The 19,927-nt window shown below is 41.8% G+C and overlaps 1 protein-coding gene across 2 annotated transcripts in view; it reads right to left on the bottom strand.

Annotated features, from left to right (window-relative positions):
• Positions 1-502: 502 nt before the first annotated feature.
• Positions 503-19,927, bottom strand: part of MRPS27 (mitochondrial ribosomal protein S27) — a 64,581-nt gene continuing 45,156 nt past the window's right edge. For both annotated transcript variants that reach the window (XM_054031854.1, XM_054031853.1), the window contains exons 5-11: positions 18,423-18,537; positions 17,740-17,818; positions 16,916-17,031; positions 11,290-11,392; positions 9,255-9,397; positions 4,215-4,370; positions 503-887 (exon numbers count right to left, since the gene is read on the bottom strand). In XM_054031854.1, coding sequence (XP_053887829.1) covers positions 648-887; positions 4,215-4,370; positions 9,255-9,397; positions 11,290-11,392; positions 16,916-17,031; positions 17,740-17,818; positions 18,423-18,537 — 952 coding nt within the window. In that variant the 3' untranslated portion in view covers positions 503-647. The remainder of the gene's footprint in view (positions 888-4,214; positions 4,371-9,254; positions 9,398-11,289; positions 11,393-16,915; positions 17,032-17,739; positions 17,819-18,422; positions 18,538-19,927) is intronic.

The following is a 19,927-nucleotide window of genomic DNA, read 5'->3' on the forward strand; positions in this document are numbered from 1 at the left end:
GTAGAGGGGGGCTAGTGAAGCTGGAGGGGGCTAACAATTTATTTATCGTACCAGTACAAATAGTAAACATACAGGGTAAGATTTGCAAACAAGGCGTCTCAAGTTAGGCTCCTAAATCTATATTTAGTGGCCCAATTTTTCCAAACCAGGAGTTGCTGGGTGATTAATATATTAATACTGATGGTTCTCAGGTTTAAAAGTAGCCACAGGTTTTCCTTTCTCTCATGGAGATGATCCAAATGCATCTTAATAAAAACAAAGGACAGGGAAGAAAAGACTGGACAAGCCCTGGGTGTTTTGGATTTGGTTTTTTTCAAACTTGCTCCAGTGTCAAAGCCCTATACAAATGACAAGCTGCTTTCTGCTTCACTGTTTCCGCCTTTGCCATGAGCACCCCATCCCCCTCATACACTCATTCTCCTTCTACCCTCTGTAAGGAGAGCTCATTCTAGGCAGGATCATAATTTTTAAACTGCACATGTACTCCAGGAAACAGGCAAGATGGATGGAAACGATCAGTTAGTTTAATTTGCATACAGCAAATGTCACATTTACAGCAAGGTTGCATTGCAGTATTAATAATGACATGTGCTTAAGTTTATTACCAGAAGAATAAGTAGCATAACAGCAGTCTCTGAGTTGCAATATTAAACAGATGCTTTAGCGAATTCCCTAGCTGCTTGCTCCTGCTTAGCCTTCTCTCTCATCTCTTTTTCTCTCTCCATCAGAAGCGCGTGCTCCTGCTCCCATTCTTTTAGCTTCTGCTCATATTTTGCAATGTCTTCCACTTCACATGCTGGCAGCTTTTCCTTGACAAGTTGGGTGGTCAGGGTCAACAGGCTTTCAGATTCAACCTTGCCAAGCGAATGCAGTTTAGAATACAGATCCTGTCAAAAAAAAAGTTTTGTTTTTTTTTAAAAATCCAGTCAGTCCCAAATGTCCACATTATTTCCCGGCCTGAAAAAAATGGCTGTTTTTATTTAACTGTTGACTGTGCCATTCTTAGGGGATAATTTAACTTATGCATTTATCTTGGCAAAGTGATTTCATTATAGTAACTGTCCATTTTTGCCATTCTTCCCAAACACACAACATCTAAATTAGTTTTCATTTGGCAATAACTAAGCTGAGACAATCAATTTTGAATTCAGTTAAGTGCTGGAGTTGACTGAACTCACAAAACTAAAGAGAAACACCATAAATAAAACTCTTACGTATCAAATGATAGATGACCAGCCAACTAAGATAAATGTAAACTAAACACCTCACTGGTGTGTTTAAGCCAAGGCTGATATAAGGCTTTGCCTTGGATTCCCTCTATTAGAATCCCTTTCAACAGATGCAAATTATTTAAATAGTCTCTTAGTAATGGCTTACTAAATAGCTCCCATGAGTCCTTGCAGCAATTGTGAACTACCGAATTCCATTACAGACGTTTTCCAACTAATGCGATCTGAAGCTCAGCTATGCTTATACAGACTTTGCAATAGTTCTTGCTTTAGCGCCGTTTATTCAGTGTAGTTACAGCAGAACTTGGTCAGGAAGCCATGCAGTATTTTTTTCTGAGCTTTGTTATATATCTAGTGCGGTATTTCTTGTGGAGTACCCTGCTGAAGCACACAAATGTTAATTTGCTTCAGTGCTTCAAGACTTAGATAATTCAACAGGGCCATTTGTGGCTTTCTGGAAGCTGAAGGTGTAGTATGATGTTGCATCATTAAGGCAGTAAAATGCCATTGTCAGTGCAACCTTCCAGAGAACAGGAGGAGAGGTTCTTCCTGGAGGAGGAAGATGACATGGCATCAAGCAGCTTAAAAAGCAAATGTTTACCCTTTGCTCACTCTTCTGATAGGATCTCATTTTCTCACACTGTGGTGGTCTAAATAAAATTCTAATATCTATTTCATAGAGTTGACCTCTATTAGGAGATCATGGAATAATGTCTCCTCTTCAGAGTGTGCAGCTATGTTTCTACCATAGCCCCCTGCACAAAAGCTGCAGTGTCTCTGTGTAATTCATCCCCAAACAAGAAGGCAGATATGGGGTACCTAGACAGCTGGGCTAGGGCTCCTGTTGCAAGCTGAAGCCCATGCCCCAATCTGTACTGTGTTCTATACAGTTCGCAGACCCACTGACCACATTCCTTCTTCTCCTCTGTCTGCTCAAAATCTTTCCCCCCTCAGCTCCTGCAGGGAGAGTTGCCATGGAGCTCAGCTCTGCAGTGCCCAGAAGACTGCACTGTTCCTTTAGCAGCCTCTGCACTTCTTAGACTGCCTGACCCTGATGGATGCTGGGGGGCAGGGGAGTGGGGTTGAACGCTACATACTCTGGTCCGATGGAAGTTTTTTTAAATGGTTGAGATAGTGGATTCTGTAAAATTCTGATAGATCAACAACTGTTTTGAAGTCACCAGACCATGCAAATATGTGCTCATAGCTGGACATACAGCTCTCTTATTTTGTTTGAAATATTGTTAGTAGACATACTGGCATGTCAGTGAGAAATGTGACGAGTTAGTACGTATCTGGTTGTGGGGGATGGCATTCCTGATAGCTACTTTCACACTGCCAAATTAGTTTTTTTTGGTTTAAATATAACTGCTAAAAATCACTCCAAAACTTTTCCTACTGCATACCAGGAGGAGGGGAGTGCAGAGAGATGAGGAGAGGGACACCGACATGCCAAGACATTAAACAAAAATAAATACAAAAGAATGAGGAACTAGATGATCTTCCGTCACCTATAACAACTGAACTTTTGGACTCTCCGGAAATACTCTAATACGTAAATGAAACTCATTTAGGAAAATAACAGGCTGTAGATGCCAGAAGGCATTTGTAAATAGCTAAATCATTGATTTGTTTTTTTTTTTAAAGCAATTCCCCTGGGCTCCACATGCAGACAGTCCAAAAAGGAACACTGCTTTTAGACAGAATGGTTTGTGTGTGGCTTGGTGCCTCACATGAGCTGTCTGTAGAGCCTTTATGTAACAAAAGCCCTGCCCACTGATCATTTAAACAGCTGGAAAGAGTTACTAGAGGAAAGTTGTACTGAACTGTAGGCCTTGGTGTGGTATCAGAGGACAGGTAATTATTACAATGACAAAGTCAGATACAGTCTAAATTATAACTCTAAGGGCCTGATCCTGGAAGGTGGTGAGTATCCTCTACTCCCAGTCTCTTTAGCAGAGATGGAGAGCACTCAGCACCTCTAAGGAGGCACTCTGCCAAACATCTTCCTTATTAGTCAGTCTGCAAAGGATCATTCATGCTGTTTCCAAAAACAGCCCCTTTGAATACAAAGTACAGAAATGAATCCAAAAGCATGTGTAGAAAAGCCAGGCAGAGCAAGCCCAAGCATGAAACAAACAGTCCTAGTAATTTCTTGAAGTAAACATGGAATGAAAATGTAGCACAGAGACACCATTGTCATCAGCTACCCCTATACAAACAGTATGAACAACAGAACTAACCAATTTCAGCTGGAAAAACACAAGCCAATATCATCTGAGCAAAAGGAGAAACTCTACTACCTGTGAGTAGTGTTAAGGCAGACATTGCCCAGACATTGCCAGACTGAGGGCAATCTGATAGAAGCCTAAGTCTGCAATACATTTGCATATAATTTCATACAATTTAAATTTTAAAAAAATCCACGCAGCCTTAATATGTGTATGTGAATCTTCTTTGTGGACACCAGTCTAATAATTTGTACTGTGCACATTAGTAGTAGTTTAAAGGCCAAAAAAAGGGGGGTGGGCCTGTAACTTCCTAGACTGAAGTTAGAAGCTATAACAGTCATATTTAATGATAACATACCTAATTGGCAACAAATCCTGGACAATGTCAGACCAATGGCATTTGTTTTTAACAAGCAAGAGCCCACATATGGTCAAATAATGGATCTGTAATGACACACCATTTTAGCTAACAGGATTTTGATTTATCAGTCTGACGTTATGAAAAGAGAAGATAAAATCCCAGCAGACAGACAAAATAGACAAGTGGCCTTGAGCATTTGTTTCTCTGAAGGCAATTTCCTGTGTGAGGCAGTAAAAATGTAATTCAGTGTCAGTTTTAAAAATGCCAGCTAGCGTTACTGATGCAGGTGGGGCTATCAGTCCATCAGCATAAAAGGCAAACATATTTATTTGCTGCTGTACATAGTGGAAACCTATTATAGCTTGGTTAAAACTGTAAAAAAGAAAATCTTACCTTAAATTGGGTAAGGTACTCAGGCAGTTTAGACTGCTCTGTTTCTTCAGATTCTATTTGCTTTGGCTTGTGTTCTGATACCTTGACTTCTTCTGATGGTTCTGGATCCGTTTTTACCTCAGGGACAGACTGCAAAATTGTCTCCAGAACATCAATCTGAACAAGAAATCAGAATTGTTACCATGTAGTTTGCAAACACAATCCAACATCATTTCATGAAGGTGTTCTAAGTATAAACATTGATTTTGAGATGGCTGTACTGTAAGTTGAATTAAAAAAAATTCCACAAGGAACACGATTTACTGTTTCAAGAATTAATGCTGTCTAATGTGTTTGGGAGTGTTAAGGTTGGAATTTTCATAAGTGTTGAAACTCTGTTCCCATTCAAGTAAATGGTAAAACTACCACTGACTTCATTAGGAGCAGAGTTAGGCCAATGCTTGTTGTAGGGAGGCAGTGGGATACCCCACAGCCCCGCTGAGGGACGAACCTCCCGAAATACCAATGTGGGTGGAGCCACTGAGTCCTGCGCCTGCCCCTCAGAGGTCACAGCGCAGACCTGGAAGTATAAAAGCCCGCCTGCAGAGCTCAGGTGAGAACCAGCTGCCGGAGAGACCAGACGTCTGTGCCCGAGCTCCCACTTGGGAGATGGCAGCAGGCCACGGCTGGCCTGAGGTCGCACCGGGCCAGCCGAGCCTACCCCTCGCTCGCTACCCCGAGGACTGCCCCTTTCCAGCTACCCCGAGGAGGAGCTGAGCCTACCCTTCGCTACCTACCTGGAGGAACCGATGCTGTTAGAGACCGCCAAGGACACTAGCATGACCCAGGTACCCTACAAGGGGGAGTGTGGAAGTAGCCCGGGGGCAGCAGACTCCAGTCTGGCTGCAGCACTGTCAGAGCCTATGTTGGTGTGTTGCGGCAGGATCCCCACTGACAGCAGCGAGTTTCCGCTGCTGCTAGGGCCCCGGGCTGGGACACAGTGGAGTGGGAGGCTGCGTCCCCCCTGCCACCCACTCCTTGGGTGGCAGACTCCCCCTTTCCCTGGCCTGGAGAGGCTGGGACCTCTTGCTTATTGACTCAGCCCCTGCTTAAGGGCCTGAGTTCCTGACTGTTTGGTTGCTGCCCCGCCCTGACCTAGGACCTGGGTGTCCTGTATAGAACTATTGGCTCAGCCCCGGCCTAAAGGGCCTGAGCCCCTAATCGTGTGTTTGCTGTCCCACACTACCGCAGGGCCAGGACTGACAGTGAACTAGAGCGAGGCGGTGGGATACCCCACAGCCCTGCTGAGGGACGAACCTCGGTCAAGCCCCATTACACTTGGTCTTTCTGAAAAATCCCACCCGGCCATTACTCTAATTTCTGGCTATAAATATTTCATGGTGAAAATAGTACAGACACAATATACCACAGCATTTATATACTGGGAGCTATTTCGGAATGCTTCTGTAATAGAATCTTCATAGGACATCTCAATTCATCTTTGGCTAAAGTGCACTGGGAACTCATGATCTGTTTAACTGGCAGAAAAAACATCTTTAGTTCAGCAATTCGATAATTTAATAGGAGGAACAGAAAGAAAACACATTAGCACATAGCATCCATAGTACAGACTTGGTTTTAATCTATGCGAGATCCTGGTTCTCTTTGTACTGCTTTCAGCTAGATGTACTTTGGCTCTCTGAGAGAACTGCCCTGTCTCATAATCTAATTGTAGCAGAACCAAAAGGAATGCATTAGGTTAATGAACTAACCCTATAAACAATTTTTGTATGTATGATCAATGCAAAGGATGGTACTGCTATCTTGATGCTGTTGTGGTATTCGGGGAAAATTCCAGATTCTTGTAAAAGTTAAAATTCTGTCTAGTGTGAATTTTTTCAGGTTCAACTGTTACAAATGCAAAGAGCCGTTATCCTACTGTGAATCTTAATTCTGCATGCATGCCACTAGGATGAAGTGGATCTATAAATAACCACTGAACATTCTAAGCTTCTGATACTTTCCACAAAGCAAAAGTGATCTTGATGCCTGCAGTTTGTTTATTTTTAAAGATCATTTTCCTACTGCCTGCATTTGTATAACACTTAATGAACCAACATCAGGCTAATTTGAAATAGAACATTTCTCAATTGCTGTTTCTTGAGACTGCAATCTAATGGGACCATAAACCAGCTTGAAACTACCAATAATGAAACAACAAGATGAGATAAGTGGCAAGAACAAAAATGCATGCTTAGAAATATGTGTACTCTCATTTGTGGAATTCCTTACAGTATCCAGAGATTTGTTAAGAGCACGTGTATCTTTTTTTGTGCACAGCAGCAGTCAAATAATAGTTACAGTATTTATAATGATAACAAAAAGGACACTGAGTTCTTAGAAGAATAAGCTCAGCAGGGAAACAAAGGTCTAGCTAGTCAAAGATTAATGGAAGCTTTAAACCTTAGTAGGAAATTAAATATCTTTCTAGACCACTCTAGAGTTTGTAAAAGCAGACAACCATATAGAACCAGTAGTTTATGACTTATTTATCAAGTTATACTATTGAGAGAGTTATTTTGAAGTTTCTCTTTAGATAACAAAATACCTCCAACCAGAAATACACTGCACACACTAAAAATGCATGGGACTAGGTTGTGGAATGAATTAGTGGATCTCTCAAACAACTGTACTAACTGGGGTCACAGAAGTGTGGGTGAATTTAGTGGTTTTGATATGGCCCCTATTTATTCACATCCCCGAACCACCCCACAATCAATGTAATTCTGCATGTCGGACAGTCTCACTCAAGGGAGCCAGGGCACTGTGGGAAAGAAGGTTTTACAGCACTTGATCCAGCTTCCAGTGGACTCGCTTGAAGATTTTCTGCTGATTTCAACAGCAGCAGGACTAGCCCCAGTGTCTCATCTGGTCAATGCTATTAGTTTCTCTCTTTTATGAACACTACATTCACTCAGAGATAATGATTAAAAATATCTAAAAGGAGCTAGCTCTTAAAATGAGCCTTTAAATGGAGATGGCCAGATCCTCTGCTGGAGTAAGTCAGCATAGCTCAGTTGGGTTTGAATATGGCCCAATATTTTGATGTATAGTGTCATGTTTATGATAATAAGTCACTGGTAACTGAGAGCAGAATTACTCCTCAGCAGAAATGAAATTTCTTGGTACTGAGTACATATACCTCATGGGTTCTACTAGTTCAGCCCTTGAGAATACTAGTCATGAGTCTACAGACGAGTGTCTCCGATTATGGCTGTGGTTAACAATCAGCACCAACTTTAATTTGTTAACCTAGGGGCTTGAGCAGCTATACTCATATGTAATCCCAGGTTAGGAATTGGTGAACCCTGGGTCCAGCATCTACATTATTCGGGCCTGAGTTCAGCCTCCCAAAATGAAGCTGTTCTAGCCCTTTGTTCATTGTGCAGTGGGAAAATTTGACTGTCCACCAAGATTGACTGTCCAGAGGACACACAGTTGGCTTGTGGGATGGTGGAACACTTTTGGTGGACTCCCTCAACACAAATCCAGTGGAGCTTCGTCTACACTGCAAAACAATAGGGCTTGAACTCTGGATCTGGCTCATGGAATCCTGGGACCCTGGGTTAGTGTGATTTGTGTGGAGACAAGGAGGGTTAGGCTTGAGCCTGAGTTTGAACTCTGGACCTACAGTGCAGTGTAGACATATCCTAAGTCACTTAAGTGCGCTTGAAAATTTTAATAACCACCCTGATGGTTCATTCACTAAAATCTGCACAAAGAGGGCTCTGCTAGATCAGGCCACGATCGTTATTTCATATGCAGATAAAAGAAATACAAATTTAGAAGTGACTAGATCAGATCTGAAGTTCTTAAACAGAGACAAAAGCTGGTTTCAGGGTTGTGGCATCAAGGGCCATGTTGTCATTGCCCAAAGCAGGCTGAATGGGTGCTTATTTACTGTGTGATTATAAATCTAAAGAAACAAACTTGCCAGGACCTACAAGGCTTCATACTTCAGGCTTGAAAATCAAAACCAAATGCACGCACCGCAATAACCGACCCTTTGTGGGGTTTGTTGGGTTTTTTATATTCCTTAATGACTCAGATCAGTGGTGTCCAAACTGTGACCAAAGGGCCATCTGTGGTCCTTGGGGCTCTGAGTTGTGTCTCTAAATGGTATTTGATTAGGAATTGGAAATGCGTCCCTCGAGCTGCACCCTGCAGTTTCCAAAAATAGCCTCAAACTGAGTCCCACCTCCTCACTGCTTCCTCGGCAGCCCCAGAAGCTGCTCTGCGGTGAGCCTGTGGGGTGCTTTGAGAAGCTGCTCAGCAACTCCCCAGCTGGCCATCTGCTACATGGCAGGGGCAGGTAAAGAGACGTTCTGGTTGTCATCTCCTGTTCCCGTCAGGCTGTGAGAGCACTGGGGAGAGCAGGACAGGAGCTTGGCTGGCTCTGCCTGTGCCTAAAGGAACTCCTAGCACAGGGAAGTTTCCCTCCCCCAGACAGCCATCCAGGGGAGGGTATAAAAAGAATAAGCTGAAAACCAACAGCCAGCTAAGGATTCCCTGCCCCAGCCCAGGCTGCTCTGATTTTCATCAGCTGCCAATGGTCCCCTTGAGGCCATTGGGAATAGACTGAATGCAGTGCACTCCAACCCATTCCCCCTTCCAGTCCCCTGAGCTGTGGGCTCTTAGAAGGGAGACATAAGAGTCGGCTCTGCTGGCTTTGTGCCCATTGTTGACTCTCTCACACCAGGGGAATCCTTAGCAGATGGCTTGGGACCAGAGCAGAGAATCTGTCCCTAAGTACTGACTGTGGACCCATGACCTCGTAATATGTCTGGCTCTCAGGCTGTGCACCGAAGGCTGCACTGAACAGACATTGCTTGCTGTCAAGGACTCATCAGAAACCTGTGGTGAGTCAGCTTTGTTCCCACTTTGCAGTTACCAAAAGAGGGAGTCCATGGATCACAGTTCAGGATTCCATGGGCTGCGTGTGACCCTCAAGGCTACATATTGTTCACAACTATGCCATGCTAAACTCTCTTTTACACTTACAGCTTCTTTGCAGAGCTTTATATCCCCTGGGAGCGAGGCCACATTGTCCATCACTTGCAAAGCTCTGTTCAGGTATCCCGGTGTCCACATCAGTGGCATTTGATGGTACACAGCTTGCAGTCCTTTGTGCAACTCCACTTTTCCTGTTGTACAATAATATCTAAGCGTTAATACTTTACTGTTTGAGCCCTGAGATAAGGAATGACAAAGGGCTGCACTAAAAAAGTGAAAGCAACTCTCGTGGTGTCTAAGGAAATAATAACTTGCTCCAGAGCCTTACAAACATTTACTAATTTGGCCTTACCATAGCCTAGTGAGCTAGGTAAGGATTAACATCTGTCTTGCAGATGGAGAAACTAAGACAGCTGTTAGGCCAAACTTTTCAGCAGAGGCCTCATGTTGGGTGCCCAACTTGACACGTTAAGCCTCATTTCTGGGAATGTTGAGCACCACAACTCCCAGTGACTTTCATTGGTGTTGTAGGTGCTCAGCACCTCTAGAAATCTGGCCCATTTACCAAGAGTTAATACATTATAAAACATGAAACACCTATGCTACATATAGAGAAATGAAGATCAACACTCCACAGCGTGGTAACATATTGGTAAATGCTGACCTACAATGGTAACCAGTCTAAGCTCTTGACTGTCATCGTTGTAACTAATGGTGTATTTTTGCTATACCCTTTTGATCCAGCCTTACCTTTCTTACTGCAGTTCATATAACCTTTAATTATACAACTTAGTTAGAATTATGGCTCTGACAATGCAAGCTATTAAAACACAGATTTTTCTTCCATGGAGGAGGATGATTGAGGAAAAGCACAGTAACAAATGCAAAGACAAAGCTTATTGGACTATGGCTAAATTTAAATTGCTAAAGTGCTCCAGGTCAGGCTATGCCTAGAGACATCTTTCACTCTTGCAGAGGTCTGTTCTGTTAGTGTTGGCAAGATTGTAGAATACGTGACATTGCAGTAAATTGCTTTTGATCCACTGAATGTCAATGTCATCGGATGAGGACTATTGCTTACAGACAACAGTAAAGTACATTTTCTAAATAGAACCACTTCCCAGCCAATCTATATGGCGTAACAAATCTGAATGTCAACCAAACAGCAAAAATCTACCTGTAACAATATCTCAAAGGTAAACTAACAGCCCCATGGAAAACTTGCTTTCAAATTTACTTACAACTTTTATCTCCCTTTTGATTGAGAGTGCAATTTTTTCTTACAGTCAGGTTAAATCAGAATCAATATCCTTATTCTGCCACTACGCATTTTACTTTGAAGTTATATTTTCAAAACATGTCTAGTTTTTATTACCTTTGATAGATTTCTAAAATAAACTGATACAGTGATGGAGCAATCATGTAAAGCTTGCTGCTAAAATAGGTGTTTACCCAGAGGTAAATGGCAGTTTTGCAGTGGAGAGGGAAGAAAATCACTATGCATTTTATAGTCTTCAGTGAAACACAGGAATTATGAAAGTTAAAAGAAATACAGAGGTGAAATTTCAAGAGAATTCAGATCGATCACTATTTATTTAAATAAAACATTGCCTAGCACATCACACCTAGTGCTACTTACACACATCCAGCATACTCGGTATACTGCAGAAAATGCACTTCCAATATCAGCATTCTAATGAAACGCAATCATTTAAAAGAATACTCTACTCTTCCATTGTAGCAGGGCAACCTGAAGGGGAAGCCCACAGGGAAGGGAAGGTGTGAAACTGACAGCAATTTTAGGCACAATTTTCAAAGTTAAATCTGTTACTCCATTCTTAGTTTGCATCATGGTGACCTCCCCACCCTGACTGATGCAAGCTAAAGATGGACTGAAAATCACTCAGATCTGGTTTGTCTTTGTATCAAAACTTTCACTTTATTTAAGCCTAATTCTATTGTCTGTGAATGATGATGACATTTTAATTTAGCAAAGAAATAATTTAATGGAACTATTTTTAATTAAATCAATAAGTACAGTGGAGGAAAAAAATATTGGTATGTAAGGAACTTAAAAACTTACCAAGGAATGTATAGCCATAAAGCTGGGAGCTAAAACCCACAGTGTTTGTCTGTTTTAGGCCTGTAAGCAGAAGAGAGGCTCCAAGATTTCTCTCCTCTTCCCACTGTAAACAATTCAAACCAGATAAGTCTTGCTTGTATAAAACATTAACTTACAATGGCAACAGTCAAACATAGCATGTCTTTGCCTTATATCGTACAACATGGGGAGGTAAAAAATCCTTAAATAGGTCAGTAATTCTGGAAATCACCCCCTATCAAAAACTCAAAGTTACAGTCTTAGCTTGCATTTAAGAGGATTTGCATCTTCTTGGAACAGAGTATTAAAACAAAGTTAGTAGCCCAGATCCTTAATTGGTATAATTAAGCATAACTCTATTGAAATCAACAAAGCTACCTTCATTTACCAGTTGAAGATCTGAACCTGTGTTCTGAAATTCATAGTATTCAGGATAATGTTATTAAAAACAAAATTGCACAGATCTGTGCACCGAAGCAGTCACTCCCAACCCACAAAAAAGGGGGTGGGGACAGGCCAAGGGATCAGAAATTAAAATGTATGAGTCTTGCAACCACAGTGAAGAGAATGCCAACAGGGTAGTAAATCACTGGGCAGAGAGAATGCCGCATCAACAATTGTGAAAGGAATATTAGGGCAAAACCAAACAAAATGCATCGCACCAACACACTTGTCTAGTTAGCAGTGCCCTAGGACTCACTGGAGACATGGCTCTGCTGTTAGGAAGAAGCACTGTATGAGCTTCCCTAAAGATCCAGACCACCCGTGAGGCTAGGAGACTGGGGCCAAATTAGTAAGTATATTAAAACCACACAAGTAGTATGACCTTGGGAAACATAGAGTATTCTCCTTCAGCAGATCAAAAACAAAGATGCAGACTTAAAGAGTTAAGGGAAAGAGGATGAACAGTTGACAGCCACAGACTGCTTTCAATTTGCTTCAGTTGTCTCTAAAAAAAGTTAATTGTAAGTGGATGCTTACAATATTTACAAGAGGAAGGAACACAAGCACTTAGAGGAGAGGAAGGTGATCAGGAACAGTCAACATGAATTCACCAAGGGCAAGTCATGCCTGACCAACCTGATTGCCTTCTATAATGAGATAACTGGCTCTGTGGATATGGGGAAAGCGGTGGATGTGATATATCTTGACTTTAGCAAAGCTTTTGATATGGTCTCTCACAGTATTCTTGCCAACAAATTAAAGAAGTATGGATTGGATGAATGGACTATAAGGTCAGGGCTGGCTCCAGGGTTTTTGCCGCCCCAAGCGGCGGGGGGAAAAAAAAAAAAAAAAAAGTTGTGATTGGCAGCGCCACCGCGCCGCTTTCTTCTTTGGCGGCAATTTGGTGGCAGATCCTTCCCTTGGAGAGGGACCGAGGGACCCGCCGCCGAAGAGCCCGACATGCCGCCCCTTCCCCTTGGCCACCCCAAGCACCTGCTTGCTGGGCTGGTGCCTGGAGCCGGCCCTGTATAAGGTGGATAGAAAGCTGGCTAGATTGTTGGACTCAATGGGTAGTCATCAATGGCTCGATGTCTAGTTGGCAGCCGGTATCAGGCAGAGTGCCCCAGGGGTTGGTTCTGGGGCCAGTTTTGTTCAACATCTTTATTAATGATGATGGGATGAATTGCATCCTCAGCAAGTTCGCAGATTACACTAAGCTTGGGGGAGAGGTAGATACGCTGGAGGGTAGCGATAGGGTCCAAAGTGACCTAGACAAATTGGAAGATTGGGGCAAAAGAAATCTGATGAGGTTCAACAAGTGCAGAGTCCTGCACTTAGGAAGGAAGAATCCCATGCTCCACTACAGGCTGGGGACCGACAGGCTAAGCAGCAGTTCTGCAGAAAAGGACCTGGGGATTACAGTGGATGAGAAGCTGGATATGAGTCAGCAGTGTGCCCTTGTTGCCAAGAAGGCCAATGGCATATTGGGCTGTATTAGTAGAAGCACTGCCAGCAGATTGGGGGAAGTGATTATTCCCCTCTATTCAGCACTGGTGAGACCACACCTGGAGTATTGTGTCCTGTTTTGGTCCCCCCACCTACAGAAGGGATGTGGACAAATTGGAGAGAGTCCAGCAGAGGGCAATGAAAATGATTAGGGGGCTGGGGCACCTGACTTATGAGGAGAGGCTGAGGGAACTGGGGTTATTTAATCTGCAGAAGAGAAGAGTGAGGGGGGATTTGATAGCAGCCTTCAACTACCTGAAGAGGATGGAACTAGGCTGTTCTCAGTGGTGGAAGATGACAGAACAAGGAGCAATGGTCTCAAGTTGCAGTGGGGGAGGTCTAGGTTGGATATTAGGAAACACAATTTCACTAGGAGGGTGGTGAAGCACTGGAATGGGTTACCGAGGGAGTTGGTGGAATCTCCATCCTTAGAGGTTTTTAAGGCCCGGCTTGAGAAAGCCCTGGCTGGGATGACTTAGTTGGTGCAGGTCCTGCTTTGAGCAGGGCATTGGACTAGATGACCTCCTGAGGTCTCTTCCAACCCTAATATTCTATGATTCTAAGCTACAACAGGAAAAGAACAGGTTAAAGAATATTTAGATAAGTTCGATATATTCAAGTCAGCAGGGCCTGATTAAATTTATCCTAGCCTAGGTAAGGAATTAGCTGATGCAATCTTGGCACCATTAGCAATTATCTTTGAGAACTCATGGAGGGTTGGTGAGGTCACAGAAGACTGGAAAAAGGCAAACACAATACCTATCTTTAAAAAGAGAAACAAAAAGGACCCAAAAAATTATAGACCACTCAGCCTAACTTTGATCCTGGAACAAATTATTAAACAATCAATTTGTAGGGACCTAGAGTATTATAGGGTGATGAGCAATAACCAACATGTATTTGTCAAGAACAAATAAAGCCAAAGCAACCTACTTTCCTTCTTTGACAGAGTTACTGGCTTAATGGATGGGAGTGAAGCAGTAGATGTGATATATCTTGATTTTAGTGAAAGTTTTGACAGTCCCTCATGACAGTCTCACAAGCAAACTAGGTAAATATGATCTAGATGAAATTATTACAAAGTGGATACACAACTGGTTGAAAAATTAGTTATCAATGGTTCGCTGTCAAACTGAGAGGGCATATTTAATGGGGCCTGACGGGGTCTGTCCTGGGTACAGTACTATTCCATTTTTTCATTAATGCTTGGATTAAGGAGAAGAGAGTATGCCAATAAAATTTGTGGATGACACCAATCTGAGGGGGGTTGCAAGTACATTGGAGTATAAGATTAGAAATCAAAATGATCTTGATAAATTAGAGATTTGATCTGAAATCAACAAGATGAGTGCAAAGTACTTCCCTTAGGAAGGAAAATTCAAATGCACAAATACAAAATGGGGAATAACTGGGTAGACAGTAGTACTACATAATAGGATCTAGGGGGTTATAGTGGTTCACAAATTGAATATGAGTCAACAATCTGATGCAGCTGCAAAAAAGATTAATACAACACTCACATTACTCAGAATTATGTCTAAGGCAAAGGAGGTAATTGTCTCACTCTACTCAGCATTGGTGAGGTCTCAGCTGGACTACTATGTCCAGTTTTGGGCAACTCACTTTAGGAAAAATGTGGACAAACTAGAGAGAGTCCACATGAAAGCAAGAAAAAATGATAGAAGGTTTAGAAAACTTGACCTGTGAGGAAAGGCTAGGCATATTTAGTATTGATAAAAGAAGATTGAAGGGGCAGGAACAGGACCTGATAACCGTCTTCAAATATGTTAAAGGCTGTTCTAAAAAGGACAGTGATTTACTGTTCTTCATGTTCACTGATGGTAAGTCAAGAAGTAATTGGCTTAATCTGCTGCAAAGGAGTTTTAAGTTAGATATTAGGAAAATCTTTCTAACAATAAGGACGGGTCAGTTTTGAAATAAGCTTCCAAGGGAGGCCATAGAACCATCACTGAAGGTTTTTAAGTACAGGTTAGACAAACACCTGTCAGGGACAGTCTAGGCATACTTGGTCCTGCCTCCATGCATGAGGGGTTGGACTAAATGACCTCTCTAGGTCCCTTCCAACCCTACATTTTTATTATTTCTATAAACACAAAAGAGAATGAAAGTAAAAGACAGTGAATTGAAGGGGCCCTAAACTCTTCAATAACTCTGTTTTATTGCATTGCACTCCAGTATCTTGGTGTGTGTCCCCCCCCCCCCCAACCCTTGAAAAAATATTAAACAAATTAATATCCTCATGAGGGGGAAAAAATTGAGCCAAGAGACTCCTGAAATACATGGGCTTTCAATAGCAGAGGGATTCAGCATCCTGTATTAACAAGTCATCTAGGAGCACATTTTCAAGACATGGCATTTGGGTGTGAATATTCTATCACCTGATGGTGTCTGAATATGCATATCAAACACACAATGGATTCTGTCATGTCGACTAGGATTTGTGGTCATGGTAACAGTGCAAGCGATGTATGTAGGTGATTTGCATATACCCAAATAGAGGATAGGATTTTTGTTCCCCTAGATTCATGATCATGCAATTAGGAAAGACAACTCAAATGACTGACTTTTATGGACGAGAGGGAGGAAAGGAGAATATGGCAATTAAACAAACAGTTATCATCAATGAAAAACATATGAAATGACTAACCAATTGATGAAAACCTTATGACATCTGTGGTTTGTTTTAATATGTTACTGAATATGTTTCAAGTAACAAAAATGGGGTCTTTAAGCACTCTTCTTATAGAAGAAGTGCTCCGCCCAGGAGCTGAGCGAGGGGGATGTCGCCGCTTCCGGAGAGACCCCCAGGTAAGCACCGCCCAGAGCCTGCCTCACCCCGTCCCATGTCCCAACCTCCTGCCCCCTCCCATACCCAAAATCTGCTGCTGGGAGGGTGTGGGGGGGGCGCAGTGGCCCGAGACTGCCCCAAAAGTGGTTGGTGCAACTGGCACAGGGGTTGCCTGAGCTGCCCCTGAGCCAGGCGCACCAGCCGCTGCAGAAGTCACGGAGGTCACGGAATCCGGGACCGCCGTGACAAACTCGCAGCCTTAGTGATAAGAGACTAACCTAATTAAAAAAACCTGAGTATTGTATATTGAATCCAATATTTCCAAAACCCAATAGGTGGCAGAAATCCTAGTGAAAAAACTTCACAGCATTAGACCCTTACCGCCATCATTGCCACTGAATAACATCCCTAACTGTGAGTAACACTTACATTCTTTTTCTGCGGTGCTTCCCAGACTGCATTGTTTAGCTAATAAATAGTAAATGTATCTTTTTATAGCTTTTCTTTATTTGCACTTATAAAACTTTTCAAACGGATTGGAGCCCAGTACTAGTCAATCCTGCAGATAAGAAAGAAACGATGCCTAATCTGCACCATAAACTCTCGTTCATCTTCATTTAATCTCCTAAACATCTAGAAATACCCAGCCTCCTTTTGAGAGACAGAGATAAAAGGGACACAGATTTTGCTTTTCCTATGCTGTTAAAATCAGCTGAAACGTTGTTACTAGATCACTTCATTTTCTAAGTTAACTTGGATGGGCTTTACCTAGCTTAGCGACCCCCTGGGGATGCAGTAACCCTTTGAACCAGAGGCACTGTAGATAGTTTTAATGTGCAGCGAACTTACTGTAAATTCTGATTTGGTTGCCAGGTATTGGTATAAGACATGGAGGGAGAGAAGTTGTGTTGAGAATTCATCAAAACTTTCCTGCAGCATGATCTCAGTAACTACTGACACAGCATCTAGGGAGGAAAATAAAATAACAATTTACAGGTTGAAAACACTGGCAAAACTCAGAGTGACTTCAATGGATGCAGAATCAGAGTCATAATGAGATAAGAGAAAAAACGAGCCTCCTTATGCCTAGTACTAGAGAACTACTATATACCATTCAGGCTACTCTGAGCCCTGGAATACACTACAATCTTATGTTGGTATAACTACATCGCCCTGAGGCACGTAGTAATACAACTTAACCCCTGGTGTAGACAACTACTATGTCTGTGGGAGGTGGAGAACCTGCACATACCTACCAGCAAACTGTGACTTCGTGATTAAGCTGTTTGCAATAAATCTGCTATTAAATGAGTATTCTGTCTCAGATATCTAATTAACACTCCCTATCCTCACCCCACCACATAATATACAATATGCTTGACTTCAAAAACATCGGACAAGATAATTTAGATTGAAGAGGAGTTAAAGATGGTAGAAAGCTGATGACTCCTAAGTGTTATGCAAAGACACCAAAGGAAACAGAGGAACCAAATGTAATCATGTGGAAAAGTCGATTGGGGGCAGGGGAGAAGATGTGTTAAACTCCAGAGGGGAAAAAAAGGGCTTTAAGAAAAACAATTTTGGATTTAATTCACTATGACTTTTAAAAATCCAATGTACCATTGTTATGAAAAACATAAAATTGATGACATAACTGATATTTGGTTTCTTACCTTCATAATTTTCATTCTTTATAAAATAATCCAACAATATATTGAAGGTAAAGTTATCTGGGAAAATTCCATATTGTACCTAAAAAGGAGAGAGAAAAAAAACACTGAAAAATATCATGAGTGTTCCATGTTTTGAATTGTGATTTTAATAAGTGCTAGAGGCATCTTGTATAATGTGGTGTTTATTTGTTTAAATTTAAACAACAAAGAACTAAAATCCATGGCCCAAGTCTGCAAACACTTATGCACCTGCGTAACGTTAAAGCATGTGTGTAAGTGTACGGAATCAGAGCCCATGTGCTTATAACCCTGATAACTAGGCTTCTATGACATGTCTTTTCCTCCACCCATTGGTGGTTTTCTATCCTCTTTAGATTTCTTCAGGACTGGGTAGGAACTGTCTTCCCAAATGTCTGTATAATGGCCAGCACTTTTTGGACACTACCACTGTGCATGCGGGGGGGTCAGGAGAAAAGACAACAAGTGGGGGAAAAAAAAAAAAAAAAAGCTGGGAAGAGCTTTATTTCAAGCTCTGTTCCATCTATATTTTTAAATCCAACAAAAGTATGTAATCCTGGACTGCAGTCTATGGAGAGACATTGTTTATGATAGGAATTCAGAATGAGCTACACTTGTCTAATGCTGATCAAATAAAATCTTGCCTTTTCTCTTAAAAACCTGACCTTGTTTTTTAATGTGTACAAGGCTTTGTCCTGTGCACCATATTTGAAGCACTGTCTGATCCAGCTGTGGATGGTCCAGTCTCTCAGGTACCAGCAGTTTGGACTATGCCGAAACCTAAAGGACAAAACAGAAGAGTCTTAAGTTACAATTAATTTCTTCCCAGAAGTCTCACAGGTGCAAGGGGCATAATTTAAAACAATCAGCAGTATTTAAGAACACCACCATCACCTGACCCCACAAAAAAAGGTGTATCTTTTTGTAGCTGCAGCAGTATGAAAGCTCTGCCTATACTTTGATGCCTTACGCTCAACTTATTAATATTAGAATAGTAAATATATGCAAATCTTTTATAAATTTATCTGGCCTACCTGAGTTTTGAAGTGTCAGATACTATGGGACCTGTCCCCCCCCATGATTTTGTAGTATTAGAAAGCATTGTCTGTGCTCATCAAAGAAAGGATCTAGCCAGTCCTTCCATTCTCCTAGGACCTAGAGGAATCTAACTTTATCATGTTATGAAGGGAACAGAAAGAAACTGAAAAGGATTACTTAATTTTAAAATTAGTTCATCTAGTTTGAGTTCTTGTATAACACACAGGACTTCCCCCAAATAATTCCTAGAGCAGATCTTTTAGAAAAACATCCAAACTTGTTTTAAAAATGGTCAGTGGGGGAGAATCCACCACAACCGTTAGTAAGTTGTTCCAATGGTTAATTAGTCTTACCATTAAAAATGTGTCTTATTTCCAGTCAGAAAATATTTTTGAGGTGCCTGGGCCTGATTCACATATCCCACCTCACATACCCCTGAGTACCTCAATTGTTTTCAGTAGCATTACACTGATTTACACCAATGTCAGTCTGATTAGTCTCGGACCCATAGAAGTGCCCACTGAATAAAAACAAACATTAAATTTAAACAAGTTAATTAATTCTTCCTGTATTTACTTTTTGTTACAATCATAACTTCAAATGAATTTCCTCTGGGGAGAAAACCTCACAAGCCAAGTTGCAACCCAGAACAAATCTCTGTGCCTCTATCAGTAGGGGGAGGTAGAGGAAAGCAGGATTTATAATGAAAGTGTTGAGACAACCTTAAATCCTGAGGTTTTAGAACTAAACGTATTTTCCAATGAAAGCCAATTCTTCCCCATCTCCCTCCCCACAAAAAAAGAGTAGCTGAAAATAATATTTTGCACCAGAGAATGAAAAACCTAGAACTCATGCTCCAGCTTATATAGTAGCTCCAATTGGTCTTCATAAAACTCAGAGCCAGCTTCCTGCTGCTAAATTTGTTAGTCTCTAAGGTGCCACAAGTACTCCTGTTCTTCTTTTTGCTGCTGCTGGTCATTTTCACAAAGGGCATCAGCCCATGATGAACAGCTGAGGTTGGGGGATGGTGCAGACCCAAAGTTGCAAGATTAAATGCTGGCAGGTTCATCCTTATTCACCCAAATATGTCTCACAATTTGTTCAGAAAATTAATGACCAAAACCTGCAGAGT

Source organism: Malaclemys terrapin, chromosome 6 (assembly GCF_027887155.1).
Source record: "Malaclemys terrapin pileata isolate rMalTer1 chromosome 6, rMalTer1.hap1, whole genome shotgun sequence".
Taxonomy (NCBI): Eukaryota; Metazoa; Chordata; order Testudines; family Emydidae; genus Malaclemys; species Malaclemys terrapin.